At 38.3% G+C, this 27,096-nt stretch overlaps 1 protein-coding gene across 1 annotated transcript in view; it reads left to right on the forward strand.

Annotated features, from left to right (window-relative positions):
• LOC150096534 (annulin-like) overlaps nucleotides 1-27,096 on the forward strand; it is a 250,503-nt gene that overhangs the window by 64,517 nt on the left and 158,890 nt on the right. The window contains exon 8 of the mRNA XM_090408550.1: nucleotides 14,008-14,146. Within this exon, the coding sequence (XP_090264676.1) occupies nucleotides 14,008-14,146 (139 nt within the window). The remainder of the gene's footprint in view (nucleotides 1-14,007; nucleotides 14,147-27,096) is intronic.

The following is a 27,096-nucleotide window of genomic DNA, read 5'->3' on the forward strand; positions in this document are numbered from 1 at the left end:
GCAATTATGAAGTCAGCAGCCTCTATATAAAAGTAGCGTAATCGTCATGCCCAAATTTTGCTTACAGTTCGGTAAAGGATTAAACGAGAACGTAATTTATTTTTCAACCCAACTAGTACGATGGATTTTATTGTTACTAGAGCAGTCATAGGCTGTGTATAGCCAGTTGCGCAAATTATAAATTATGTCCATCCTAAACCTTAAGCATTTGAAATTAACTGTAGCAAGTATTTTCACGCTAAATTTCATCAAAATACAACAAACACTCTGTACTCTCTTATTAGATTATGTAGTGGACGGATATACCTGTGCAGCTTCAACAAGTCTTCGATGCCTAATTTTCCATTAACAATTATAAAAGTTCATGCTTAATTGGCGAACAGACAGATACAAACAAAGACAAGTTAGCTGCTGCTTTGAATTTCGTAGAAAGACATAACGGAATTTAATAGCATACCTATACCAATCAACGCGTTGGCAGTACTTGGTACTCCCCCAACTCATCTAGCCACCTTTCTTGAGAAGGAGGAAATTTCGTGTTTGGATTGTTGTTCAAACATGATATTCGTTGATTCAAGTCACGTTCAAATAAAGTTCAAGAAAGTAACAATACCCGAAGAGTCTTTTTAATTAAATTTTTTTTTCTTTAATTTCAGCCATACGATTTTGTTCATTTTTTTAATCGTTCATTACTATGAACAAGTCACGTGTCATTAATTAATGATAATCAAACTATACAATTAATACAGCAAATTATTAATTTCAAGACACACTTCATTGTCTTAGCTCGCATGACTCACGCATGGTAGCAGGTGTTCTTAATAATAAGGTGTAATGGGTTTTATCTCCTCATACGCCACAAATAAATTCACTGATCCGGTTTACTTATTTTGACAGAATATTCTCTGTTGCAGTTGCGCTTTGGAAAATGTAATAACACCGCTGATACATTTCATTTTTATTTTATTTTTAAAAAATCATTTGCTGGATAAAACATTTCGAAATAAACAGCAATTACTCCATTTTGACGTCATTTAATGAAATTTAGTATTTACGATCTCTTAAATTTCGTTAAGTAGCGGTATTATAATAATAATTATTATTAGTTTAAATGAGCCTATCATGTGCTAATTTAAACCAAAATTAGCGATTCGAAACTATACCAAATTATATGTTACAAATAAACAGTCTATTTGTTCTCAGAGCCATCTCGCGGCCTAGTGCGAATATTTTCATTTACCGAAAACCGCGTTTTTCTTTTTCATCACGGGTTCCATGGTTCAGATCAAAAAAAGGTCTGGGAGAGGGGAAAAAAAAAAAAAACTGCACGCATTTCTTTACCAAATTTTGATATCTAAAGTAAAGTACAATTTTTTTTTTTATTCCCTATTTTCTTAGTTTTCGCGGTCCAGTAATCGGGAAGAACGGTTTTTTCATGCATAAACCAAAAAACGGCTTTAAGTTCATTAGATTATAACAACTCATGCATTCATAGCTGGAACTAAACATAATTCTTATCACTTTACTTGGATAATTTTTTTTTTTTTGTTGAAATGCGGTTTTTCTCCATTAAGGAGAGGAAGATCAAAGAAACTTAAATGTAATGTGAATCTGCATATGAATATAATTAATATATATAATTATGATACAATTATATAATATTATATTGTATTATATACTTCCACAGCTCTCCTTTATAATCCCTAAAGTTCTCTAGGCAAACTGGCTTGTGAACACTGATATACAGCCATAAAATACTGACTCTTAGGAGATGCAGCAGAGGAGTGACTGCTAGCTGCATTAATTTATCATAACCCCTAATAAGAGGAAGACCCTAAAGGAAGGATGGGTTGAAGAAGAATGTATGTTGCCATTTTGGGGATGAAAAAGGGCAAAATAAATTCACAATATATGCTTGTTTATTTTTTAAAGCACATGATGGTAAAATAAATGTATATATATATATATTTAATGTGATCTCTATATCTTGTTAACTACTGCTCTATTCAGTTAGCAAACCCATCACTAATAAACAAATAGATGATTATTATTATTGTGTGACACTTCCAAGGACTCATCATGGTAGGACACTCCGCTCTACTCTGCTACACACATCTCTTTTCATATATATTATGTCATTTCTGATATCATTAATACACAAACTTTTACAAGGAACACACAGCTTGTTCAAATGTATTGAAGCTAACATATATTTGCAAATGAAAGAAAGGTGAACAAAAAACAATGCCTGAAATTTCAGTTTGACCTTGAATGATATTACTGTGAGTTATTCAAAAGCAAAAGCATGATCGGCCAGTTTTTAATTCATTGGCATGTTATTTATTTATTTATTTATCATGTAAGGGTAATTTAACCATTTCTGTTAAAGAACACAAATTAATTTCATCATCTTCTGGAGAGTCTCTGTACTTACATCAAATACTGACTCTAGTATTTCCATAACCTGCTTTATCTCTAAGCTCAGAAATTTTGAATTCAGGTTTCAAAATTTCTCAGCTTAGAAACAAAAGCAGGTTATGGATAAAACGAACAATGGATAATTACACCAAACATTATTCTTAGACTCCCTATCACACCTCTGTCCAAACTCATTTACCACAATTTTCTGTTTATAAAGCATTATTAACAGAAACAGTGACTTTCTTATCTCTATTAGCTAATGTCTTCCTTATTATTGTACACAGCTCTAGCACAGCAGCAATGCACTGCAACATTTGGCCTTTTGTTGAAGGATATGTTTTGAATCCTGTCAGTATGGAAGAACCTTTATAAGGGAAATTTCAACTAAAGGGTAACTAGCCTGCCCCTATAAGGAGGTGGTGGGATTTTTCCTCCTAGAAACTTGTGTTTTACATTCTGTGACCAGATTGAAAACATAGCAGAGTGTCCATAGCTCAGTTGGTTTCGAGGATACCCTTTGGTTGAAAGATGGACCTAGGTTCGAATTTTGTTTAGGAGGCGAAGAATCTTTATTGCTAGCCTGGTTGGCCGAGTGGTTAATGTATCTGCTCTCCAGCCAAAAGGCTGTGGGTTCAAATCTCGCCATGGGCATGGATGTTTGTGATTGTCTATGAAAATACTAGGTGGGTGGTAGATGGCGCTGGTATAGTTGTAGTTGGTGGATAGAGTGGTAATTCAACCTAATTTGGCTGCACATTTCCACAAATAAACTGTGCACTTCCATTTTGAAGAAAGGGGTGAAGAAGAAGAAACTTATGATTTTATTGACTAAATTTAAAAACCTTACATTTAGTTGCATTAAACTGATATCCCCATTTCATTTGCCCACCTCTCCAGCTTATTTAAATCCTCTTAAAGAGCCAAAACATCAGCACTATTACTAATAACCCTCCTAAGCTTCACATCATCTGCAAACAACCGAACATATCTCCCTATAGTCCTGTGACAATATCATTGAGATTGAACAGCAATGGTCCCAGGACTGAATCCTATGGAACTCCACTTGTAACCTTCCTACTCCTTGATACTGCACCCCCCCCCATATACAACTCTGTGATATCTATCAGAGAGCCAATCATCAATTCAGTACATTAAAGCACCTCCATAGCGCAATTGGAAGAACGACGGTACATTGCGCCATTCGATTGGAAAAGGCCTAAGTTCGATTCTCATCACGATGGGAGGAATCTTTATATGGACTTTTTCAATCGAAGGCGAGTTAGCCGATCTCATACGGAGGTAGCAGGGTTTTTTAACTCGAGTTTTTCATCCTGCATACATCCAAATCAGCCCTTCAGAACACACGCAATTTACAGACAAAAAATACTAGCTGTGGTGGGCAGTAGATGGCACTGATGTAGATGATTGGTAGTAGAGTATCGGTGTAATGGCGATGAATCTTCGGACTCTTTGGAGGTGTCACGAATAATAATAATAATAATAATTATTTCAACTTGTCATGTGGCACTTCGTCAAATACAGTAGACGCCGCTTATCGTGATCACTTTGGGATGGTCGCTTTTCGATAACAATAACCGGCTGATAACATTAAGCAAAGGATATAAAAAATTCCATCATTTATTTCAATTTATTGTTATGAACAACTTTTTAATAAGCAACAACATAAAATTTATTTAAAAAACTTATCTGGTGTTGTCTTTGGATATAGTAGTTCTTCAATAAATTGCTCATACTTATAATGCCTTTCGAAGTTTGTTGCTCTATGGTATGATGAGCTGTGTGTGTGATAAAAGGACCTCCCAGATGAGTCTTTGAATCCATGAGGTCTTGGGGTGGTAATAATAATAATAATAATGTTCTTTCTTCTATACTTGCTATACGTTGCAAATTTGTTGTTCTATACTTGCATTAGGTTCACTTTCTTCTATTAGTTTAAAGTTCTCATAGGAAGCAGCTTGACATATTTCTGGTACTGTCATTGTAGCCACCACTTTAACATTATCAATATCCAACCAATTTTTAAATTCGTCTTTTGACATACCGTCTGGGGTTTTATCAAATATTTCATTTGTAAGATATTCAGATTCTTTGGAAGAAGTAGTTTCAGAGTCTTAAAAAATCCACCTTTTTGGAAGCAGTTTTCAATAGTCTTCTCTGAGACTTGCTTACATGACATTGCTACCAAATGCAATGCATCAAGAAGGGAAATCTTTTTTGCAATGCACTTGCATCAGAGTGGTCTTTTATATAATTAAGTTCAGCTATAATTCTCACACAAACTTTCCTGCAATAATAAGCTATAAAAGCTCGTATGATGCCTTGGTCACATGGTTGAATTAACGATGTAGTGTTCGAAGGCAAGAAAATTACTTTGATGTTCTTTAATGATAAATTATTTGTGTGTGCTATGCAGTTGTCTACTAACAAGACAATTTTTCGCTTTAATTTAAGATCCCACTTAACTAACCAATTGTTGAAAATGGCATTAGTCATCCAAGCATTTGCACTAGCACAGTAGTCAACAGGCAAACTTTTGATACCTTGAAACACTGAGGATTTTTACTTTTTCCAATCACTAGGAACTAGTGATTTGGAAAAAGTGATTTAAATCCTTTTAGTTTTTTCATTTTTAAACAAATAAGTAGGCTCAAGCATTGCACGAAAATAGTCTTGTGTCGTCTGCATTGTAAATATCCTCGGGAGAATATTCAGCAATAATTTTTGGCCACTCGGTCTTAATCCACACAGCTGATAAAAAATCAGCACTTTTTTCTTTACCATGAATACACCATCTGTGTTGAAGTGTATTTATGGTGAAGAATGTACATTTAATGTACTCTTTTTCCATCTGTTAAACCATCCATCAGTTGCAGTGTTTTTTGCAAGTTCTGCTTTTTGACACATCAAAGGTCCATTAATCGAAGCAGTCTTTTCATGAACATTACTAAACCAAATTTTTAATGCTTATTTAACTTGAGTATCCTTACCAGATCAGGCTCTCTTCCAATTCATGTTCTCATTAGTAAGAGCTGAAGTTTCAATGTTTGATCTGTTTTTTAAGATCTTACACAAGAGTGGTTGCAAAAATTTTAAATGTACAGCTGCAGTACACTGCTGACTCATTTTAGGATTTACAGCGCCAAAATTTTTTGCTTTTCTTAAAAAAATAAACCTTTACGTTTTTTACTTGCTTCTGCCATAATGCTAAGGGCTGTTTTAACAGATACTTAAAGTCAAATTCAGGATATGAATTCTTACTAAAAGAGAGCACGAAAATAAACTCGAAAAATCACATTTAGACTGCATTTATTCCCCCCCTGCATTTGCCTTGAAGATTTAAGATTTACGGAAGATTAATTGTTATTATTATTATCCCAAGACCTCATGGAGTCAAAGATTCATCTGGGAGGTCCTTTTATTAAGATTAAAAAAAGATTAAGATTACTCAACTGCATTTGCCTGGAAGAATTTATGGAGGAATAAGATTAAAGGAAGATTAACAAAAGTCAGATTTTGACTAATATTCTTTGTCAAATTTTCTTCTGATTAATTCTTATTTCTTAGAATTTTGAGATGCAAAAGGCTAAACAATCGAGGATTTTGATAACAACAACCAGAACTTTGATTATAATGGACGGATTATTTTTAATTCATTTTAAATTCTGTGTTTTGGAACTGACTGATTTTGATAACAATAGCCGATTGATAATGTTATCCACGATTACAATAAACAGATTCTACTGTACCATTGAAAAATCTATAAAAAAATTGACAGTGACATCAAATACCTTACCTTCATCTGCTGCTCTTATTACTCTGTTGTAAAAAGTAACCAGATTACTAAAACAAGAGCACCCTTTAATAAATCCATGCTGGCCTGCATAAATAATATTACCCTTATCTGCCCAATTCTGGATATGAATTAATTTCTTCAAAATTCTTAACAACTACAGAAATACAGACTTATAGTTTGACTTATAGACAGGCTTATAGTTTGATACCCCTACAAAAAAAAAAATAAAATAAAAATAAATAAATAAAAACTGCTTGGGATTCTCCTTGGATTGCAGTGCCAGTCTTCTCTCATATTCGAATTTTTCTCTCCTTATAATACTAATCACATTCCTAGCCTGAGCCTTATATTGCACATGCAACTGTTTTCCACCTCTCTCTTTATATGCCTTCCATAATTTTTTTATTTTTATGCAATTCCTCTTTTATTCCTTTTTTGTCATCCAAAATTACTTTATCTTGCATGATTTCATAAAAATGATTTCATCCATTGTACTGCTGCAAGCTGGTTTCTAAGTCTATGATAGTCACCTGCCTTATAATTCCACATAACTTTTTTCTGTTTTGACACCTCCCCATGCCTATTCATCCGCCAAGTCAGGATTACATGGTCATGATTATGACCAAATCCAGAACTCTCAATCCTCATGTTCCCTCCACTACATGCTGCCTAAGATAGTTGCCTCCTCAAGAAATACAAAAATTATTTTCCTTATTACTGTGTGCTGTCTGCTTTGCCCAATTCATATCAGTATATAGTTGAAGTTTCTCATAATGACTGCTAGCTTTGCGCTTGCCAAACTAATTTGACTAAACATATTCTGCTCATCACATCTATATTCTCTGGTCTGTAGCAACATCTCACTAAATATCTTGTCCTATAAACATCCATCTCACACCATATACTCTCAAAGCCATTAGTGTTATTTCCACTGAGATTCTCCATCCTGAGAGTACACAATTCAGCTCTTATCATGAGTGACACCTCCACCACCACATTTGCCTTCTCTATCCTGCCGAAATATACTATACCTTTCGATTTCTATCCCTGTTTGAACGTCCTCCTCAGTTAACCAAGTTTCACTGAAATCAACAACTGATACCAAATACAAAGATGTTTGATTAGCATTACCAATCTGCAAATGGAGGTGAAATGCTGCTTCTACAAACATATAATATACTTAAATCTAAGAACTTTTATTGTTAAAAGACCATAAGATTTAATGATTACAAATACAAAGAGCCAACAAGTTTCACTAGCCACTGTCTAGCATTTTCAAGGCTGTACTGGTGTGAAAACAAATGCATCAAGTTACATGAAAACATACACTTTAGTAATTGCTAGGCTGTTATATTTGATAATTCGTGTTTCATGGCATGCATGCGTTCGAATGCTTCAGTCAGAATCCAGTACATGACCACGTGTTGTGCAGTTTTTTGCATATTGCAGTTCTGTTGAGCTGAGAGATGAGATATTTCCATATGTCTTTAAGAATAGCACCTTGATTTCTATTTAAATTATTGCCTGTGCATAACACCACTGCTGCTTCTTTGAAAGTTCTGTGTCTGTAGTCATTCTCGATGTAAGGCATAGAACTGATTTTCCAATCTATAATGTGATTTGATGTTGAGAAATGATGAGCTAAACCAGATGTGATGATTCTATTGTGATTGACATCCCCCACATGTTCCTTCTGTCTTATTTCAAAACTTCTAGAGGTCTGTCCAATGTAAGAAAGGCCACACGTGCATGGAATTTCGTATACTCCAAGAAATTTGATACCTCATCTTTGGGTGATCTTAAGACTTGTCTGATCATGGTAGTTGGTTTAAAAACTACTCTGATGTTATCAGCTTTTAACATTCTCGCCAATTTTGTGGATACTGAATTAATATATGGAATGACAACTGTGGACACATATTGAGACTCCGTTCTACATTGTTGGAGGTTGTCTTTAAAAAGCAGTTTGTTTAAAATGTTAGAAGGGTATCCATTCAGAGATAGAGTGTTAGCTATTTGTGACAGTTTTCTCTGTACATCTACTTCTTTTGAAATAGACCTTAAGGCTCTATTACAGAGTATATGAATGATGCTGTGTTTTTGTGAACTATGATGGTTAGACGAATAATGTAGATATCTACGTGTATTTGTGGGTTGTAGTTGAATCTAAAGAGATAGATAGATAGGGGTAAATGGTGATAAAGGCAATTGGGAATGGTTAGGTGTGGAGAAATGACAACAAACAGCATGGGCAGGAGTGGTTATAGATCTAAAAGTGAATTGCTAGGTTTATTTACAAATGACAGGGTATCGGAAATAAGGAAAATGAAATGGTTTCGTTCATTGAGCTTATTCGACAAAAATTGTTGAAATAAGTGAAACATGGTTGGATAAGGATTTTTTTCCTAACAGGAATAGAAATGGAAGGTATAATGTTTTTTGTTAAGATAGAAAGGACAAGGATGGGAGGGGAAGATTCTGTTGACGATAGCAGACAAATTATGTCTGTATGTACAAAGTGGAAATGCAAGATGTAAATAGTGGCAATATTTTGAGTCAATATGGTGTGAGGTGAAGGTTGACAGGAAAAGATATTTAGTCAGATGCTGCTATAGGCTGTTTACAGATTATGCAAAATTGGAGAGAACAATGCAGAGTCAAGTAGATGTTATGGCCTTACAGGAGTACTTGAATATATTGTATGAATGGGCAGATAAGTGGAACCATCATCCAGGGAATGGAAGGAAGGTAAGATAGTGCCATTGGATAAGGGTGGTAACAGACTGGAAGTGTCTAATTATAGACCAGTCTGTGTGTCATCAGTAGTTGTTAAGATCTTGGAGATGGAAGTGAGGGACCGTCCGTATACAGCATTGGGCAGATGAGGGTAATGTTATCTGTGAGAGTCAACATGGATTTGTGAAAGGGCCCTCTTGTTTTAGCAATATGCTAACCTTTTATAATAAAGTTACAAGAACATTAGATGAGGGAAAGGCATATACTGCAATTTTCTTAGACTTAGCAAAGGCATTTGGCAGGGTGCCACATGATAAGCTGATATTTAAGTTGCAGCACATGGGTCTAGATGTCAGATTGGTCAACTGGATTCAGGATTGGCTGTCTGATAGGTATCAGAGAGTTGTGTATGGTGGAGCAGTTTCAAGACCCCCACAGGGCTCAGTACTAGGACTTATATTGTTTAACCTTTATATCAATGACATTACCAGTGGATTGCAAGGGGATATTCAGTTGTTTGCAGATGATGCGAAGCTGGGAAGGATTATTAGTAATAGTGCAGATGTGGTAGCCCTGCAAGAGGATTTCAATAAGCTAGATAGATGGGCAAATGAATGGGGGTGTCCGTTTAATGCAGCAAAATGTAAGGTCTTGAGGTTTGGGAAACATCGATAGGATGCTGCATACTCTATGGGAGGAGTTATGCTGGAGGAAGTTGGGGAGACAAGAGATCTGGGGTTGATGATTGATAGAAACCTGAAGTTTAGGGGACATATTACAAAGGTGGTGAAGGTAACACAGAGGATTGCTGCAATTATGAGAAGGACACTGACCTGCAGAGATAAGAGGGTTATCATTCCGTTGTATAAGTCTCTGGTCAGACCACACTTGGACTATTGTTCTCAGATTTGGTCCCCAGGATTTGAAGGGGATAAATTAACTGTGGAAAGGATACAAAGACGGATGACAAAGATGGTTTCAGGACTGTACAAGGATAGTTATGAGAATCGGCTGAGGGAATGTGGACCGCAGAGTTTGGCGGATAGAAGAAGGAGAGGTGATATGATTGAGACTTTTAAACTGTTGAGAGGTGGTTACAGGGTTGACACTGGGGAGTTCTTTCACTTGGTTGATCAGCGGGAAGGAGTGATGACAAGAGGCCACCATCCCTGGAAGTTACGAAAGGAAACTGTGAGCAAGAGGGTGAGGAGTGGTTTCTTTGCATGGAGGGTGGTTGAGCCATGGAATGCATTGCCTGATAGAGTGGTGAAGGCAAGAACGTTCAATGAGTTTAAGGAGTGGTATGATAGACTTTGTGTTTCTTGGGGGGGGGACCTTCCCTCGATGAGTCTTGACAGACTTTATGTTCTTAGGAAGGACCTCCCATGATGAGTCTTTTGACTCCATGGAGGCCTGAATAATAATAATAATAATCTTCTCATTTCAAAATTGTAAGGTTTTGAAATTTAATATGCAATGATGGGATGCAAAGTATGCACTTAGTGGGGAAACTTTTTAAAGGAGGTAGAGATGAGAGATCTTGGAGTGGTGGTGGACAAGGACCTGAAATTTAGATATCACATTGCACAAGTTGTGAAGTCATCACATAGGATGATAGCAATAATGTGGAGAACCTTCACATGAAGAAATAAAGAGGCTATGATTCCATTGTATAAGGCATTAATCAGGCTTCAGATGGATTCTTGTGCAGACATTTGGTCACTTGGTTTTCATGGAGACAAGTATGTGTTAGAAACAGTCCACAGAAGATTCACAAAGGTATTAACTGGTTTTGGGAATGTGGACTATGAAGACAGATTGAGGAAATGTAATTTGGAAAGCCTCTTGTAAATAGGAGGAGGAGGGAGAATGTGATTGAGACATAAGTTGGTTAGGGGTTGTTACAAGTTAATGTGGAAAAAAATTTTTCATAGAATGGGAGTGGAGGATAGAACAAGAAGCCATCCTTAGAAACTGTATAAGGAGGGTGTGAGAAGCAGGTTCTGTTCTTTGCATGGAGAGTGATTGGTGAGTGGAATGCATTGTCTGATGACTGTGTTGTGAATGAATCAATGTAAAACACACTGAATCAGTTTATGGCACAGATGAATGAACTTTGTGTATGATATATACCTTCCATGACGAGTCTCTGATTCCATAGAGGTCAGATGTTAATAATAATAATATATTTCTTTTTATAGCTTTCCTATATGAAAAGAAATAACACAAAAATATGTTTTAATCTTTGTCCAAATTGTTCTTTGTTACCAAAAATGCCAACTAATTTCTGTTCTAACTATTATTATTATTATTATTATTATTCAGGCCTCCAAGGAGTCAAAAGACTCATCGAGGGAGGTCCTTTCTAAGACATAAAGTCTGTCAAGACTCATCGAGGGGAAGTCCCCCCCTGAGAAACACAAAGTTTATCATACCACTCCTTAAACCCACTGACCGTTCTCACTCCCACCACTCCATCAGGCAATGCATTCCACGGCTCAACCACCCTCCACACAAAGAAACCACTCCTTACCCTCTTGCTCACAGTTTCCTTTCGTAACTTCCAGGGATGGCCTCTTGTCATCACTCCTTCCCGCTGATCAACCAAGCGAAAGAACTCCCCAGTGTCAACCCTGTAACCACCTCTCAACAGTTTAAAAGTCTCAATCATATCACCTCTCCTTCTTCTATCCACCAAACTCTGCAGTCCACATTCTCTCAGCCGATCCTCATAACTATCCTTGTACAGTCCTGAAACCATCTTTGTCATCCGTCTTTGTATCCTTTCCACGGTTAATTTATCCCCTTCAAATCCTGGGGACCAAATCTGAGAACAATAGTCCAAGTGTGGTCTGATCAGAGACTTATACAACGGAATGATAACCCTCTTATCTCTGCAGGTCAGTGTCCTTCTCATAATAGCAGCAATCCTCTGTGTTACCTTCACCACCTTTGCAATATGTCCCCTAAACTTCAGGTTTCTATCAATCATCAACCCCAGATCTCTTGTCTCCCCTACTTCCTCCAGTATAACTCCTCCCATAGAGTATGCAGCATCCCATCGATGTTTCCCAAACCTCAAGACCTTACATTTTGCTGCATTAAACTGACACCCCCATTCATTTGCCCATCTATCTAGCTTATTTAAATCCTCTTGCAGGGCTACCACATCTGCACTATTACTAATAATCCTTCCAAGCTTCGCATCATCCGCAAACAACTGAATATCCCCCTGCAATCCACTGGCTATGTCATTGATATAAAGGTTAAACAATATAGGTCCTAGTACTGAGCCCTGTGGGACCCCACTTGTAACCCTCTGCCTCCTGGAAACTGCTCCACCATACACAACTCTCTGATACCTATCAGACAGCCAATCCTGAATCCAGTTGACCAATCTGACATCCAGACCCATGTGCTGCAACTTAAATATCAGCTTATCATGTGGCACCCTGTCAAATGCCTTCGCCAAGTCTAAGAAAATTGCAGTATATGCCTTTCCCTCATCTAATGCTCTTGTAACTTTATTATAAAAGGCTAGCATATTGCTAAAACAAGAGCGTCCTTTCACAAATCCATGTTGATTCTCACAGATAACATTACCCTCATCTGCCCAAGGCTGTACACGGTCCCTCACTACTTTCTCCAAGATCTTAACAACTACTGATGACACACAGACTGGCCTATAATTAGACACTTCCAGTCTGTTACCACCCTTATGCAATGGCACTATCTTACCTTCCTTCCATTCCCTGGGCACCTTTGCCAAAGCCAGACTTTCATTGAAAAGCCACGTTAAAGGTATTGTCAATTCCCTAGCACATTCTCTCAAAACTCGTGGCGAAATACCATCCAGTCCCACAGCTTTACTGACATCCAGAGTACTCAGTATCTGAAACACACTCTCCTCCTGTACCTCCAGACCTCGTACCAGTCCTATCCCTCTAGCATTAAAACTGACTCCTCTAGGATGAAATACTCCAATAAAGTGTTCATTGAACAATTCCACTATGTCCTCTGCATCAGTCACTCTATTCCCATTTTTATCCCACAATATCATTCTTCCACAGTCATTTCTCCTCCTACTGGCCACATAGCTAAAAAATTCCCTAGGATTTTCTTTGGATCTTAGGGCCAATCTCCTCTCATATTCCAGTTTCGCTTTCCTTACCACACGAGTCACTCTTCTGGCCTGTGTCTTATATTCCTCATGCATCTCTTCACCTGTCTCCTTATATCTCTTCCATAGCCTCTTTTTCGCATGCAATTCCTGTTTAATATTGTTTGTCATCCACTTTACTCCAAATTGCGCCCTCTTCTTCACTCGTGGTATACAACTTACCATTGCTGATAACAAATATTCTTTCACAATTTCCCACGCACTGGTGATATCCCGGCCTTCCAATTCCTCCCTCCATGAAACTTCCCGAAGTTGACGTCTAAGACTATTATAATCACCTGCCTTATAATTCCACATAAGTTCCCGTCTCTTTGATACTCCTGCATGTCTATTCATTTTCCAAGTCAAAACCATATGGTCACTCTCTCCAACTGGTGGGAGAGACGTCAACTCAGTTATTATCAACTCTTCTGATGCTATAACCAAATCCAAAATTTTTGAACCTCTTGTTCCCTCTGTTACATGTTGCCTAAGACATTTGTCCCTCAAGAATTCTAGAAATTCCATTCCCCTATTGTTACATGCATCTTCCTCTCTCCAATTTATACTACTGAAGTTAAAATCTCCCATAACAATCATTCTTCTTGCACTTGCCAAACTTAGCTGTCTAAACATCTCCTGGTCCCCATCCTCTGTGCTCCTGGGTCTGTAGCAACACCCCACTAAAACTAATAATGTACAGCAAAAATCTTGTTCCTTGTTATGACAAGGAACAGGATTCTGTTTGAAATGTATTCAGCAGAGATAACTAGTAATATTTAAATTTCTGTATTTTTGTTATAAATGTATAATTTTAAACCATAATATTGTGATAATATATTTAAATAAAATAAACAGCAGTTTCTATTTATTCCAGTCTGTCGAGCACTTGGTCTCCCGGCTCGTAGTGTGACAGCCTTCTCTTGTGCACATGATACACATAACAGCCTGACCGTGGATTTATTTTTCACAGGAGAGGGTAAACCTGTGGATAATCTCAATGTTGATTCTATCTGGTAAATATTTTTCATCCTTATTATTATTCTGGATATAACTGAGAATTTTTACCAGTTATGTCCAAAGTCATAAATGAAGCTGTCATTTCTATTTAGATTTGGCTTCAGTCAGTAAAGGGATAGTCAGCTTTCCCAGCAGCAGCATTACTTAGACATATAAATACGTGATAAGAAATACAGAGACACTTCCTAGAATACATCCACTTTTTACTTCTCCAAAAAAAACAGAATTATAAAGAAAAATTTTCTATTCAGTAAAAAAAGTGAATAATAGTAATTATTATTATTATTATTGCACCCTTCACTGATTCGAAAGACTCATTGTGGGAGGCTTATTCAACTGAAAACATATTTATCATACCGAATCTTAAAATCAGTACTTCTTATCCTTAACACTCCTTGCATTAACAACATCATAATCTGGTAACGTATTCCATTTACTGGCAATTCTCCATGTAAAAATCTGTTTTCTACTCTTTTTATAATCCTCTCTAGATTAAACCAATAAAATTCTCTCACCAATGTAAACTTCTCTATCATATCACCACTTTTCCTCCTATCCACCAAACTCTGCAATCCACATCTTTTCAACCTCTCTCCATAGCCAGCATTCCAAAGTCCTGATATTGCCTTAGTCACTTGTCTCTGGAACCTCTCCAGTGTTTCACATCACACTGAGAACCAGGTGACCAAATTTGAGCACAATAGTGAAAGTGTGGTTTGACCAGTGTGCCGTAATGAGGGCGTGACAAAAGAGGCACCCGCCACAGGTGCATCTAGGTTTGGGGAGCAAAACGTGTAACATTTTTGTTATTTTTGGGTTGGGGGAGTGCAAGTTAGACACTTGCCACAGGTGCTTCATACTCTTGTTACGTCACTGGGTCTGACCACTGCTTTATACAATGGCACAAGCCCATCTTTATCCCTACACGTTAGAGTACTTCTTATCAGAGCAGCACTATGATGTGCCGCCTTTGCAACACTTGCAGTATGCCCTCTAAACTTCAGCTTACTGTCAACTATCACTCCCGCATCTCGAATCTCTTCCACTTCCTGCAGTACAGCATTTTCAGTACGGTTCACAGCCTTATATTTCTGCACTCCAAAATGACATGCTTTGTACTTATTAAAACTACAAACCTACTCCTTTGTCCAAGTCAAAAGTCTATTCAAATCTTCCTGAAGGGAATTAATATCAGAAGCACTACTTATAATTCTTCCTAACTTTGCATCATCAGCAAACAGCTGAAGACAACACGGGTCCAAGAACAGAACCTTGGGGCACACCACCAGTTACTCTCCTTTTTGAAACACTGTTCCATCATATGCAACTTGCTGGAATCATTCAGAGAAATCTCTGATCTATCTAACCATATACTATCTATTTCCATTGTTTGCAGCTTGTACACCAACTTATCTATTAAATGTGGTAATCTATTAAACGCTTTTGCAAAGTCCAAGTATATCTCTGTATACAATTCTCCCTTATCTAGCACGCTCATTATCTTATCATAAAATGCAAATACATTGCTAAAACAAGACTTACCCTTTACAAACCCATGCTGACTATTATGAAGAATATTATGACCATCAACTCAAACTTGTATTCTATTCCTAAACAATCTCTTCAACATCTTGGCTATGACTGCAGTTATACAGACTGTCTATAACTGCAGTCATAGAACTATGTCCTAGAACTATGCTTGTGGAGCGGTACTATTTTCCCTTCTTTCCACTCCTTAGGAACTTTACTTACTGAAAGACTTAATTAAATAACCAGATCAAGGTTATATCTAACTGTTGTGCTTGTTCCTTAAGAATACATGACAATATATCATCCATTCCCATAGCCTTATTAACATCTAACTCAATCAACACCTGACACACTTCTGATTCTTTTACTATGAATTCGCCTAATGTTTGCCTCCCTTCTATATATTGCACCACATAATTTACACTAGTATAATATACATTGGTAAAGTGCATGTTTAACAATTGCGCCTATATCCTTTGCAACCAGAAGCAAAAAACAGAGTCCAATGGAAAATGGTGATGGAAGACCTATGCTCACAGGTGGAGTGATGAGGATTAATTAAGCAAGTATATCCTTTGTAACTCTCATTCTGCTGCTATGACTATAAACTCCCTTGAGTTTACTTTGAATTAACAAGCTAATCTCCTCTTATACTGCCCCTTTTCTTTATTTACTATACTTGTCACCTTCCTAGCCTGCGCTTTATACCCTTCATGGATCCACTCACCACAAACTGTCTTGTACCTCCTCTATAACCTTTTCTTTTACAACATAGCTTGCTTGATTTCACTGTTTATCCATTTCACTCCTACTCTATTTACTCTCTTCGGTGTTCAGTTATACATTGCTTGTATCAGATACTGCCTTATGAATTTCCATGTACTGTCAACATTTTTTCTGCTTAGCTCAATGCTTATCTCATCTACTCAATGTACTGATGCTAACTGACTATAAAACTTCCTATAATCACCTTCCCATTTCACCACTTCCCAAACAAGTACCTCACGATCACTCTCACCAACTGGCAGTAGTGTTACTACTTCATTTACAACTACACCTTGTAAAATTATCACCAAATCCAAAACATTAAAGCCTCTGGTTGCTTCAGTCACATGCTGCTTAAGATATTTATCTTTCAGAAATTCAACCAACTCACTCTACTTGTTCCCATACACTATCTCATCCTTCCATTCTATATTCCTGTAATTTAAAGTCTCCCATCAGGATTATCTTCTTTTTACATGTCTAACCAATTTACCTAAATGTTTCACAATCAGATATACTAGCGTGTTAATTTCAACTTCACACCACACAGATTCAGCTTACACACTTTGTGGACACAATTGCAACAGATGCAAGAGGGATATAGTGCCAGTGGTTTTGAGGCAGTATGGTGTGAGATAGAGGTGAATGGAATCAAATACTGGGCGGGATGTTGTTATAGCCCAGGTAATGCGGATGGTGGTGATAATGAAATGTACAATCAAATTATCCAAGTAAATAAGAAAATATAACTATATGGGTGATTTTAATTATGGCAGTATAGACTGGAATGATGAGATAGCAACTGGAAGTAAAGAAAATGAGTTTCTTGAGTTTTTGAGGGATAACTACCTCAGACAGTATGTAACAGAAGGCACACGAGAATTGAGGGTCTTGGATTTGGTCATCTCATCAGAGGATGTAGTTATAAATGAGGTGTCAAATCATCCACCAATTGGTGAGAGTGACCATGAGATGATTACCTGGGTGGTTGCCAGCAGTGTGAGGACCTCTGTGAGAAAAGGGTATATATGTGGAACTACAAGGAGGCGATTACGAAGAGCTCAGGAGACAGCTTGCAGATGTAGCATGGAATGAAGAGTTAGCTGGGAAAAGAGATCAATGCAGCTTGGGGGATTTTCAAAAACTATCTAGTAGATGCAATGTCTAAATGTATTCCAAGGGTGAGAAAGTTAAATAAGGTAGGTGTGAAATGGATGAATAAAGAGATTAAGAGATGCCCTTTTTCTCTGCGATACAGAGAAAAAGGGCATTATGGAGGCAGCATAAGAGAAGTGGAAATAACCAATTCCATGAGGACTAAAAAGACCAGGCAAGGTGGGTGACTTGGTTGGTGAGGGTAGCTAAAGAGAGGTATTAGCTAATGAAGCCAAAAAGAATCCCAAGGAGTTCTTTCGATATGTAGCCAACAAAAGAAAGAATGATTATGGAAGGATGACATCGATTGGAGAAAATGGTATATAAAAACAGCTGTTGCAGAAGGTGTGGTGGATATACTTAATGAGCAGTTCATAAAGGTCTTTCAATCTTGTGAATGTGACTTCATGGAGAGGTTGAGAGCAGTTGATGATGGGGAAGAGAGACTGACTGTCAGTGAGCAAGAGGCTAGCTAATTTGCTAGATGTAAATGTGGGACTTGATAATATATCACCATGTATTCTGAAGGAATGTGCCAGGGAGTTGACACTGGCCTTGACATATTTTTTTATTACGACTCTTGCACTGGGTCAAGTTCCTAAGGAGTGGAAGGAGGGCAAGATTGTGCTACTTCATAAAGGAGGTGATAGAACTCAAGCATCAAACTATAGGCCTATCTGTGTGCCAGGTGTCCAATTTAAGTTGTTGGAGAAGCTTGTGAGAACTAGGATTCAGAATTGGGTTGACAACAATGGTATTATCTTTCATGGGCAGCATGGATTTACTAAAGGGAAGGTCATGTTTTAGTAATCTACTTACTTATTACAATAAGGTGACTGCTTCCATAGACAGAGGAGAAGGATACACAATAATATACTTACATTTCACAAAGGCTTTTGATAGGATAAGTTGATAAGTCAAACTGGAGCGGATGGGGTTGGATAATAGATTGGTGCATTGGATTGGAGACTGGCTATCTGATAGGTATCAACAAGTTGTATATGGGGGGAGCAATATCCAGGGAAAAGGAAAGTTACTAGTGGTGTGCCTCAGGGGTCTGTTTTAGGGCCATTGTTTAACTTTTATATTAATGATATTGGTGAAGATGTTGTATGCAGATGACATCTTGCTGTGTGCAGATTCAAGAGAAGAAGCGGGGAACTAAACTGGAAAGATGGAGAAAAGTAATGGAAGAGAGAGGTATGAGACTGAGCAGATGTAAGACAGCATATATGTGTTGCACGGTGGGGCGGTGGCCAGAAGACAGATCTGGAGCTGGAAGGAAATGTCATCAGGAAGGTAAGGGACTTTAGATACTTAGGTTCAACAGTGGAAGAAGATGGAGGAGCTGGAAAGTAAGTGGGATGTGCAGGATACACGTGGGTTTGGATGAACTGGAGGGGAGATGGCTGGAGTGTTATTATTATTATTATTATTATTATTATTATTATTCAGGCCTCCAAGGAGTCAAAAGACTCATCGAGGGAGGTCCTTCCTAAGACATAAAGTCTGTCAAGACTCACTGAGGGGAGGTCCCCCCCCCTGAGAAACACAAAGTCTATCATACCACTCTTTAAACTCACTGACCGTTCTCGCTCCCCACCACTCCATCAGGCAATGCATTCCACGGCTCAACCACCCTCCCACACAAAGAAACCACTCCTTACCCTCTTGCTCACAGTTTCCTTTCGTAACTTCCAGGGATGGCCTCTTGTCATCACTCCTTCCCCGCTGTTCAACCAAGTGAAAGAACTCCCCAGTGTCAACCCTGTAACCAACCTCTCAACAGTTTAAAAGTCTCAATCATATCACCTCTCCTTCTTCTATCCACCAAACTCTGCACTCCACATTCTCTCAGCCCGATCCTCATAACTATCGTATACAGTCCTGAAAACCATCTTTGTCATCCGTCTTTGTATCCTTTCCACAGTTAATTTATCCCTCTTCAAATCCTGGGAGACCAAATCTGAGAACAATAGTCAAGTGTGGTCTGATCAGAGACTTATACAACGGAATGATAACCCTCTTATCTCTGTGGGTCAGTGTCCCTTCTCATAATAGCAGCAAATCCTCTGTGTTACCTTCACCACCTTTGCAATATGTCCCCTAAACTTCAGGTTTCTATCAATCATCAACCCCAGATCTCTTGTCTCCCCTACTTCCTCCAGTATAACTCCTCGCCCATAGAGTATGCAGCATCCCCATCGATGTTTCCCAAACCTCAAGACCTTACATTTTGCTGCAATTAAACGGACACCACCATTCATTTGCCCATCTATCTAGCTTATTTAAATCCTCTTGCAGGGCTACCACATCTGCACTATTACTAATAATCCTTCCCAGCTTCGCATCATCTGCAAACAAACGTGAATATCCCCCTGCAATCCACTGGCTATGTCATTGATATAAAGGTTTAAACAATATAGGTCCTAGTACTGAGCCCTGTGGGACCCCACTTGTAACCCTCTGCCTCCTTGAAACTGCTCCACCATACACAACTCTCTGATACCTATCAAGACAGCCAATCCCTGAATCCAGTTGACCAAATCTGACATCCAGACCCATGTGCTGGCAACTTAAATATCAGCTTATCTTGTGGCACTCTGTCAAATGCCTTCGCCAAGTCTAAGAAAATTGCAGTATATGCCTTTCCCTCATCTAATGTTCTTGTAACTTTAATATTATAAAAGGCTAGCATATTGCTAAAACAAGAGCATCCTTTAACAAATCCATGTTGATTCTCACAGATAACATTACTCTCATCTGCCCAATGCTGTACACGGTCCCCTCACTACTTTCTCCAAGATCTTAACAACTACTGATGACACACAGACTGGCCTATAATTAGACACTTCCAGTCTGTTACCACCCTTATGCAATGGCACTATCTTACCTTCCTTCCATTCCCCCTTGGGCACCTTTTGCCAAAGCCAGACTTTCATTGAAAAGCCACGTTAAAGGTACAGTCAATTCCCTAGCACATTCCTCTCAAAACTCATGGCGAAAATACCATCCAGTCCCACAGCTTTACTGACATCCAGAGTACTCAGTATCTGAAACACACTCTCCTCCTGTACCTCCAGACCTCATACCAGTCCTATACCCTCTAGCATTAAAAACTGACTCCTCTAGGATGAAATACTCCAATAAAGTGTTCATTGAACAATTCCACTATGTCCTCTGCATCAGTCACTCTATTCCCATTTTTATCCCACAATATCATTCTTCCACAGTCATTTATCCTCCTACTGGCCACATAGCTAAAAAATTCCCTAGGATTTTCTTTGCATCTCCTCTCATATTCCACTTTCACTTTCTCTCACCACACTAGTCACTCTTCTGGCCTGTGTCTTATATTCCTCATGCATCTCTTCACCTATCTCCTTATATCTCTTCCATAGCCTCTTTTTCGCATGCAATTCCTGTTTAATATTGTTTGTCATCCACTTTACTCCCAAATTACGTCCTCTTCTTCACTCGTGGTATACAACTTACCATTGCTGATAACAAATATTCTTTCACAATTTCCCACGCACTGGTGATATCCAGGCCTTCCAATTCCTCCCTCCATGAAACTTCCCGAAGTTGACGTCTAAGACTATTATAATCACCTGCCTTATAATTCCACATAAGTTCCCATCTCTTTGATACTCCTGCATGTCTATTCATTTTCCAAGTCAACACCATATGGTCACTCTCTCCAACTGGTGGGAGAGACGTCAACTCAGTTATTATCAACTCTTCTGATGCTATAACCAAATCCAAAATTTTTGAACCTCTTGTTCCCTCTGTTACATGTTGCCTAAGACATTTGTCCCCTCAAAAATTCTAGAAATTCCATTCTCCTATTGTTACATGCATCTTCCTCTCTCCAATTTATACTACTGAAGTTAAAATCTCCCATAACAATCATTCTTCTTGCACTTGCCAAACTTAGCTGTCTAAACATCTCCTGGTCCCCATCCTCTGTGCTCCTGGGTCTGTAGCAACACCCCACTAAATATCCTGTCTTGCCTACCTCTACCTCACACCATATGCTCTCAAAATCATTTGTCTCACTTCCTTCCAAATTCTCCACTCTTAGAGGGCATAGGTCATCACTTATCATAAGCAGCACCCCACACCACCTCACTTTCCCCTCCTATCCTGACGAAAAATGCTATACCCAGCGACTTCTCTTCCTGTTTTTATATCCCCTTCTGTCAACCACGTCTCAGTGATCGCAATAATTTTTGGAAAGGCTGATGCTATCTGCGCCACCAATTCCTCTCCCTTATTCCGGATACTCCTGGCATTAGTATACAGCATATAAATGCCATTGTTTCTATACCCAGCATTATCCCTTCTGGACTCCACTGGGCTCAGTGTTACCTGACATTGTCTCCCTTCTCCCAAGAATCCATTCCCACAAGAGGCCACCCCTGGTATCATCCTCCCTGGGACACACTGACTCGTTCAGAACAGCAATCTCTCCAGATGTCTACGTCCTTCCTCATTCAAATGTAAATGGTCTCTCGCATACAACTCCTCTCTTTCCTCAAACGCACTCCAAGCATCCACATATACCAGTCCTCTCTTGTCACACATTCTCGCTATTATGTCATTCAATATCACCGCTCTTCTGCTCAGCTCATCATTATCATACCTAGGCAACATGCACACTATTTTTCCTCTCTCTGTCTTCTTCCGTACAGTCTCAAGCAAAAATCTCATATCTCTCGCTGCCCGACTTACGTTACCACTCAAGTCATTCGTTCCTACCATCACAATCATCTCATCCACCCTTTCACCTCTCTTAATTGCCATAGCCACCCTTTCTATTGTTCCTCCTGGCAAACACTCCTCACGCATCCTATCTTGAACACCACGGATCATTGAGTCACCATACATTATACCTCTTACCATTCCCTCGCTCCTATTGTTTCCATTCTCTCCTCTTCTTTCATTCCCATACCTCTCTCTTCTACTGTTTCCATTCTCTCCTCTTCTAGCACTCCCATACATCTCTCTCATTCCCTCTCTCCTACTGTTTCCATTTTCTCCACTTCTAGCACTTCCATATCTCTCTCTCATTCTGTCTCTCCTACTACTGTTTCCATCCGCTTGTCTTCTAGCATTCCCATACCTCTCTCTCATTCCATCTCTCCTACCGTTTCCATTCTCTCCTCTTCTAGCACTTCCATATCTCTCTCTCATTCCGTCTCTCCTACTGTTTCCATCCTCTCGTCTGCTAGCATTCCCATACCTCTCTCTCATTCCCTCTCTTCTACTGTTTCCATTCTCTCCTCTTCTAGCACCCCCATACCTCTCACTCATACTCCCTAAATTCTCTCTCTCTCCTACTCTGATTCGCCTTGCATTTATCTCTTCCATTCTTCTAATCTTATCTTTCATACTTCTGCTCTCATTCACAAGACATTCCACCTCCTCTTTCAACTCATCTATCTCCCTCTGCAGGTCAGTCACTCTTAATCTAAATTCACTCTCCCAAACAAAACAATCTCCTAAACTTCCGCAGTCACTCACACCTTCCACACTATCAACTATTATTTTCTCATTCTCTCCTATCATACTACTTGTCTTCCTACATTCATTCCCCGTTCCTGGAGCAACAAAGTCAGATATCGATATATCTAATGTACTTATTTCCTCCAACTGCCTGCATTTTGCGCACATACGCTCTCCACTCTCTTTAACAAGCCACATATGTAATTCCCGAGACGCATACATGCCGCAAGTACTGCATGCCACAAAGTCCCTTATGATATTGCTAATAATTGAGTTCTTAAATGGCGGAGGGACTTGGCGTTACGCCACTTGTGACTGCTGCTGAATCCACCATAATTCCTTACTGCCGAGTAGCGTAATCTTTAATAATTATTCAATTAATAAATAAGAGGGAAAAAAAGTACAAACATCAGAATATTTAAGTACTAAATATAATTAAATAAAATGAAATATAACTAAATACAGTAACTTAGCTTCGTTTTGTCTTCCACCGTTACGCGTTCAATTCCGATGGTACCAAAATATATTATATCGCGACAGCAACTAACTTCCAAAAAACAATCACTGAAGTACACTTGTATTCAGAGAAACAATTTAGCACTCAAAAACGTAGAAAAACGGGGGGAAAAAAGCAGAGACTATTCACCGATTAAAAATCACTTTCAATCACTTAAAAATCACTTATGCGATAAGAGGGTGCCGATCAATCTGAAAGGCAAAACCTATAGGACAGTAGTGAGGCCAGCTATGACGTATGCTATAGAAACTGTGGCCCTGAGGAAAAATAACATCAGCAGGATGGAAGTAGCAGAGATGAGAATGCTTAGGTGGATGTGCGGTGTGACCAGGAAGGATCGTCTGAGAAATGACTATGTGAGGGGAACAGTGAAAGTTACAAACTTAGGAGCGAAGATACAGGAGGCAAGGTTGAGATGGTTTGGTCATATGATGAGGAGGGAGGATGAATATGTGGGAAGAAGAGTCATGCAGATGGATGTGCAAGGAAGGAGGAAGCGTGGGTGGCCAAAGAAGAGATGGAGGGAGCTGGTAGAAGAGGACTTGAGGATGAAGAACTTGGATGGGGTGACAGCCCAAGACAGGAGGATGTGGAGGAGACTCATCATCAACAGTGACCCCACTTAAGTGGGAGAAGCTGCAGAAGAATGGAGATGTGAGTTTCAATGTTGCAAAATGTAAGATTTTAAAATTTGGAAAACAAAAATGGGATTCAGAATTTATGCTTGGTGCCGATACATTGTCAGAGGTGGAGGAAATAAGAGAACTGGGGGTGATAGTGGATAAGGATCTGAAATTTAGGGGGACACATAGCCAAAATTGTGAAGACAACACAAAGGCTTCTGGGAATGATGCAGAGGACACTGACTTATAGAAGTAGGGAGTTTCTTGTTCCATTGTATAAAGCTTTGATTAGGCCACACATAAACTATTGTGTCCAGATTTGGTCACCAGGTTTCAGAAGGATAAAGAGATGTTGGAAAGAGTCCAGAGGTGACTGACTAAGGTAGTTTCTAACCTCTGAAATGTCGAGTATGAGGAAAGATTGAGAAAAATCAGCTTGCAGAGTCTGGTGGACAAGAGGAAGAGGGGAGATATGATAGACCTACGAGTTATTAAGGGGTTGTTATAGGATCAATGCTGGAGAGGTTCTACAGAAAATAATGGGAAATCAGGGGGAGAACCAGAGGTCATCCCTGGAGAATGTGTAAAGAGGGTGTGAGTAGGGGAGTGAGCAGCAGGTTTTTTTTTGCCTGAGAGAATGGTGTCTACAGAGAATTTGAGTGTGTTTAAAGCACGGTATGATGAGCTGTATGTATGATAAAAGGACCTCCTAGATCAGTCTCTGACTCCATGGGATCTTGGGTAATAATAATAATAATATTCCTCTGAAATCATTAACAGCACTCCCCCCCCCATCCTATTTTCACATTCCTATCTTTCCAGACAATTATATATCCTTCCATTTCTGTTCTTGACATCACATCATCTTCAGAGAAGCAAGTTTCATTTATTCCAATCATCTGTGGGCATATTGACTCAATCAATGCAACAAACTCAGTTCTCTTGTTTCAAATACTCTTTAAACATAAGACAAGGATTGTTATTTCCATACAAACATAACAATCCTTGTGTCTTTGAGGCCATTCTACCAGCACCAACATATTCTATATTCTAGCTGCTATACCACAACTCTCTCTCTCTCTGGTCGGACCACTCCCTGATCCTGACTGTGATTTCCATTCATACGTGTCTCATCTTCACCTTCATGTATTCCACCATGATTCCTTCAAATGCCTAATTTCATCCTCCATATGCTTCATTTCACTCTTTATTCTCACTGATTCTTACTCAAGTTCATTCAACCTGCATTCATTGCTACCATTTTTTTTTTTTTTTTGCTGCTGCAAACACATCTTCAACCTCATATTCATCTTCATTCTGTCATACAATCCATTTAGGCATTTTGAAAATGCACAACTCAACAGTAATTTCTGTTCTCATCTCACTAATAGCATAACTTGGGCAGCTGCACTGTTATTCTTTACCTGTTTAAACAGTTTTTTCAAATACTTTTACCTTTCAAGTCATTTTTGTCCAATGCATTATTTTCGACATCAATTCATTTCTTCCATGTGCAAAGCGTAGAGTCTTGGTTAGTTATTCGTATTACTCTACCACTTGAAAACATGTCTTGTACATTTATCCACAACAATGCTGTTGGTGTTGTTCATCCTTTGACTGTCCTCCACCATATTGACTTCTTTCCTTCCTTTTTATCACTCTCTCATTTGTGTCAGCCATCCTTTTCTTCAAATGCCTAATTTTATCCTCTTCATTTCACTCCTTATTCTCACTAACTCTTACCCAAGTTCATTTAACCTGCATTCATTGCCACCATTTTCTTTTTCTTTTTTCTTTTTTTAATTCTTGAACAAAATGAATGAAAATATGAGAGAAAATTAACTGTACAATAATGATTTAAAGATCAGTAAGTATAATATTAATTAAATAGATAAATTTAATAAAGGATATATTCTTGTGATTTTAAGAATATACTCATATTTTCACATTTATTTTATTTTTTGATGATAAATCCACTCACGAAAGCTTAGCCATCTGTGGCACATTGCAAGTAGGCTAAGATACACCACCTAAATCTCTTAAGTTTTGAGAGATTTCTTTCTTTGAAGTTTACCCTCTTTTCAGCTCTTAGAGGAGTTGACACAGGTAAAATTGTTCCACTTCACAAAGGGGATGAGAAGACTGTGGCTTCTAATTTTAGATCAATCTATGTGTCTGGAGTCATGTTGTGTGCTGGTGAAGACTGATGCCAAGAAGTGGGTTGATAGCAATATTCTCTGTGATAGTGAGGCAAAAATTTGTTAAAAGAAGCAGATTGTATTTTTCAGTCTACAATTGGTTTGGAAGTTTTGAAGAATGTGGAAGTGACGATGGACAGGGAGTTGAAGGTTAAGGGTTTCATATTGCAAAAATTATTTGGATCTCCTTATTATTGCCATAATCCATTTTGATGTCTTAACACTTAATGAGATAATCATTTCATTGTATAATGACTTGATTTGGTCACCTAGTTTATCAAGTGGTGTTGAGGATTATATTGATGACAGTCTAGAGAAAATTGATTAAGATGTTGTGAGGGCTTTGAACATTCATTATAAACAAAAATTGAGAGAATACCATATGCAAAGCCTTGGGAATAGGAAGAGATATATAATATACTATCTGATCAAAAAATTTCCAGATGCTTGCTCACTGCAACTCCCACTCTAATATGAAAGGCATTAATATGGAGTTGGTCCAACCTTTACTGTTATAACAGCCTTCAGTCTTTTTATTATTATTATTATCATTAAGAGAGACCTCCAGGAAGTCAGGGACTCATCGAGGAAGGCTACATACACCAGCTATCATATTTGTTCTTGAATGCATTTACATTGCTTGCACACAC

This window comes from Typopeltis vanoorti, chromosome 18 (assembly GCF_054136105.1).
Source record: "Typopeltis vanoorti isolate ZY-2024b chromosome 18, IOZ_Tvanoo_1.0, whole genome shotgun sequence".
Taxonomy (NCBI): Eukaryota; Metazoa; Arthropoda; class Arachnida; order Uropygi; family Thelyphonidae; genus Typopeltis; species Typopeltis vanoorti.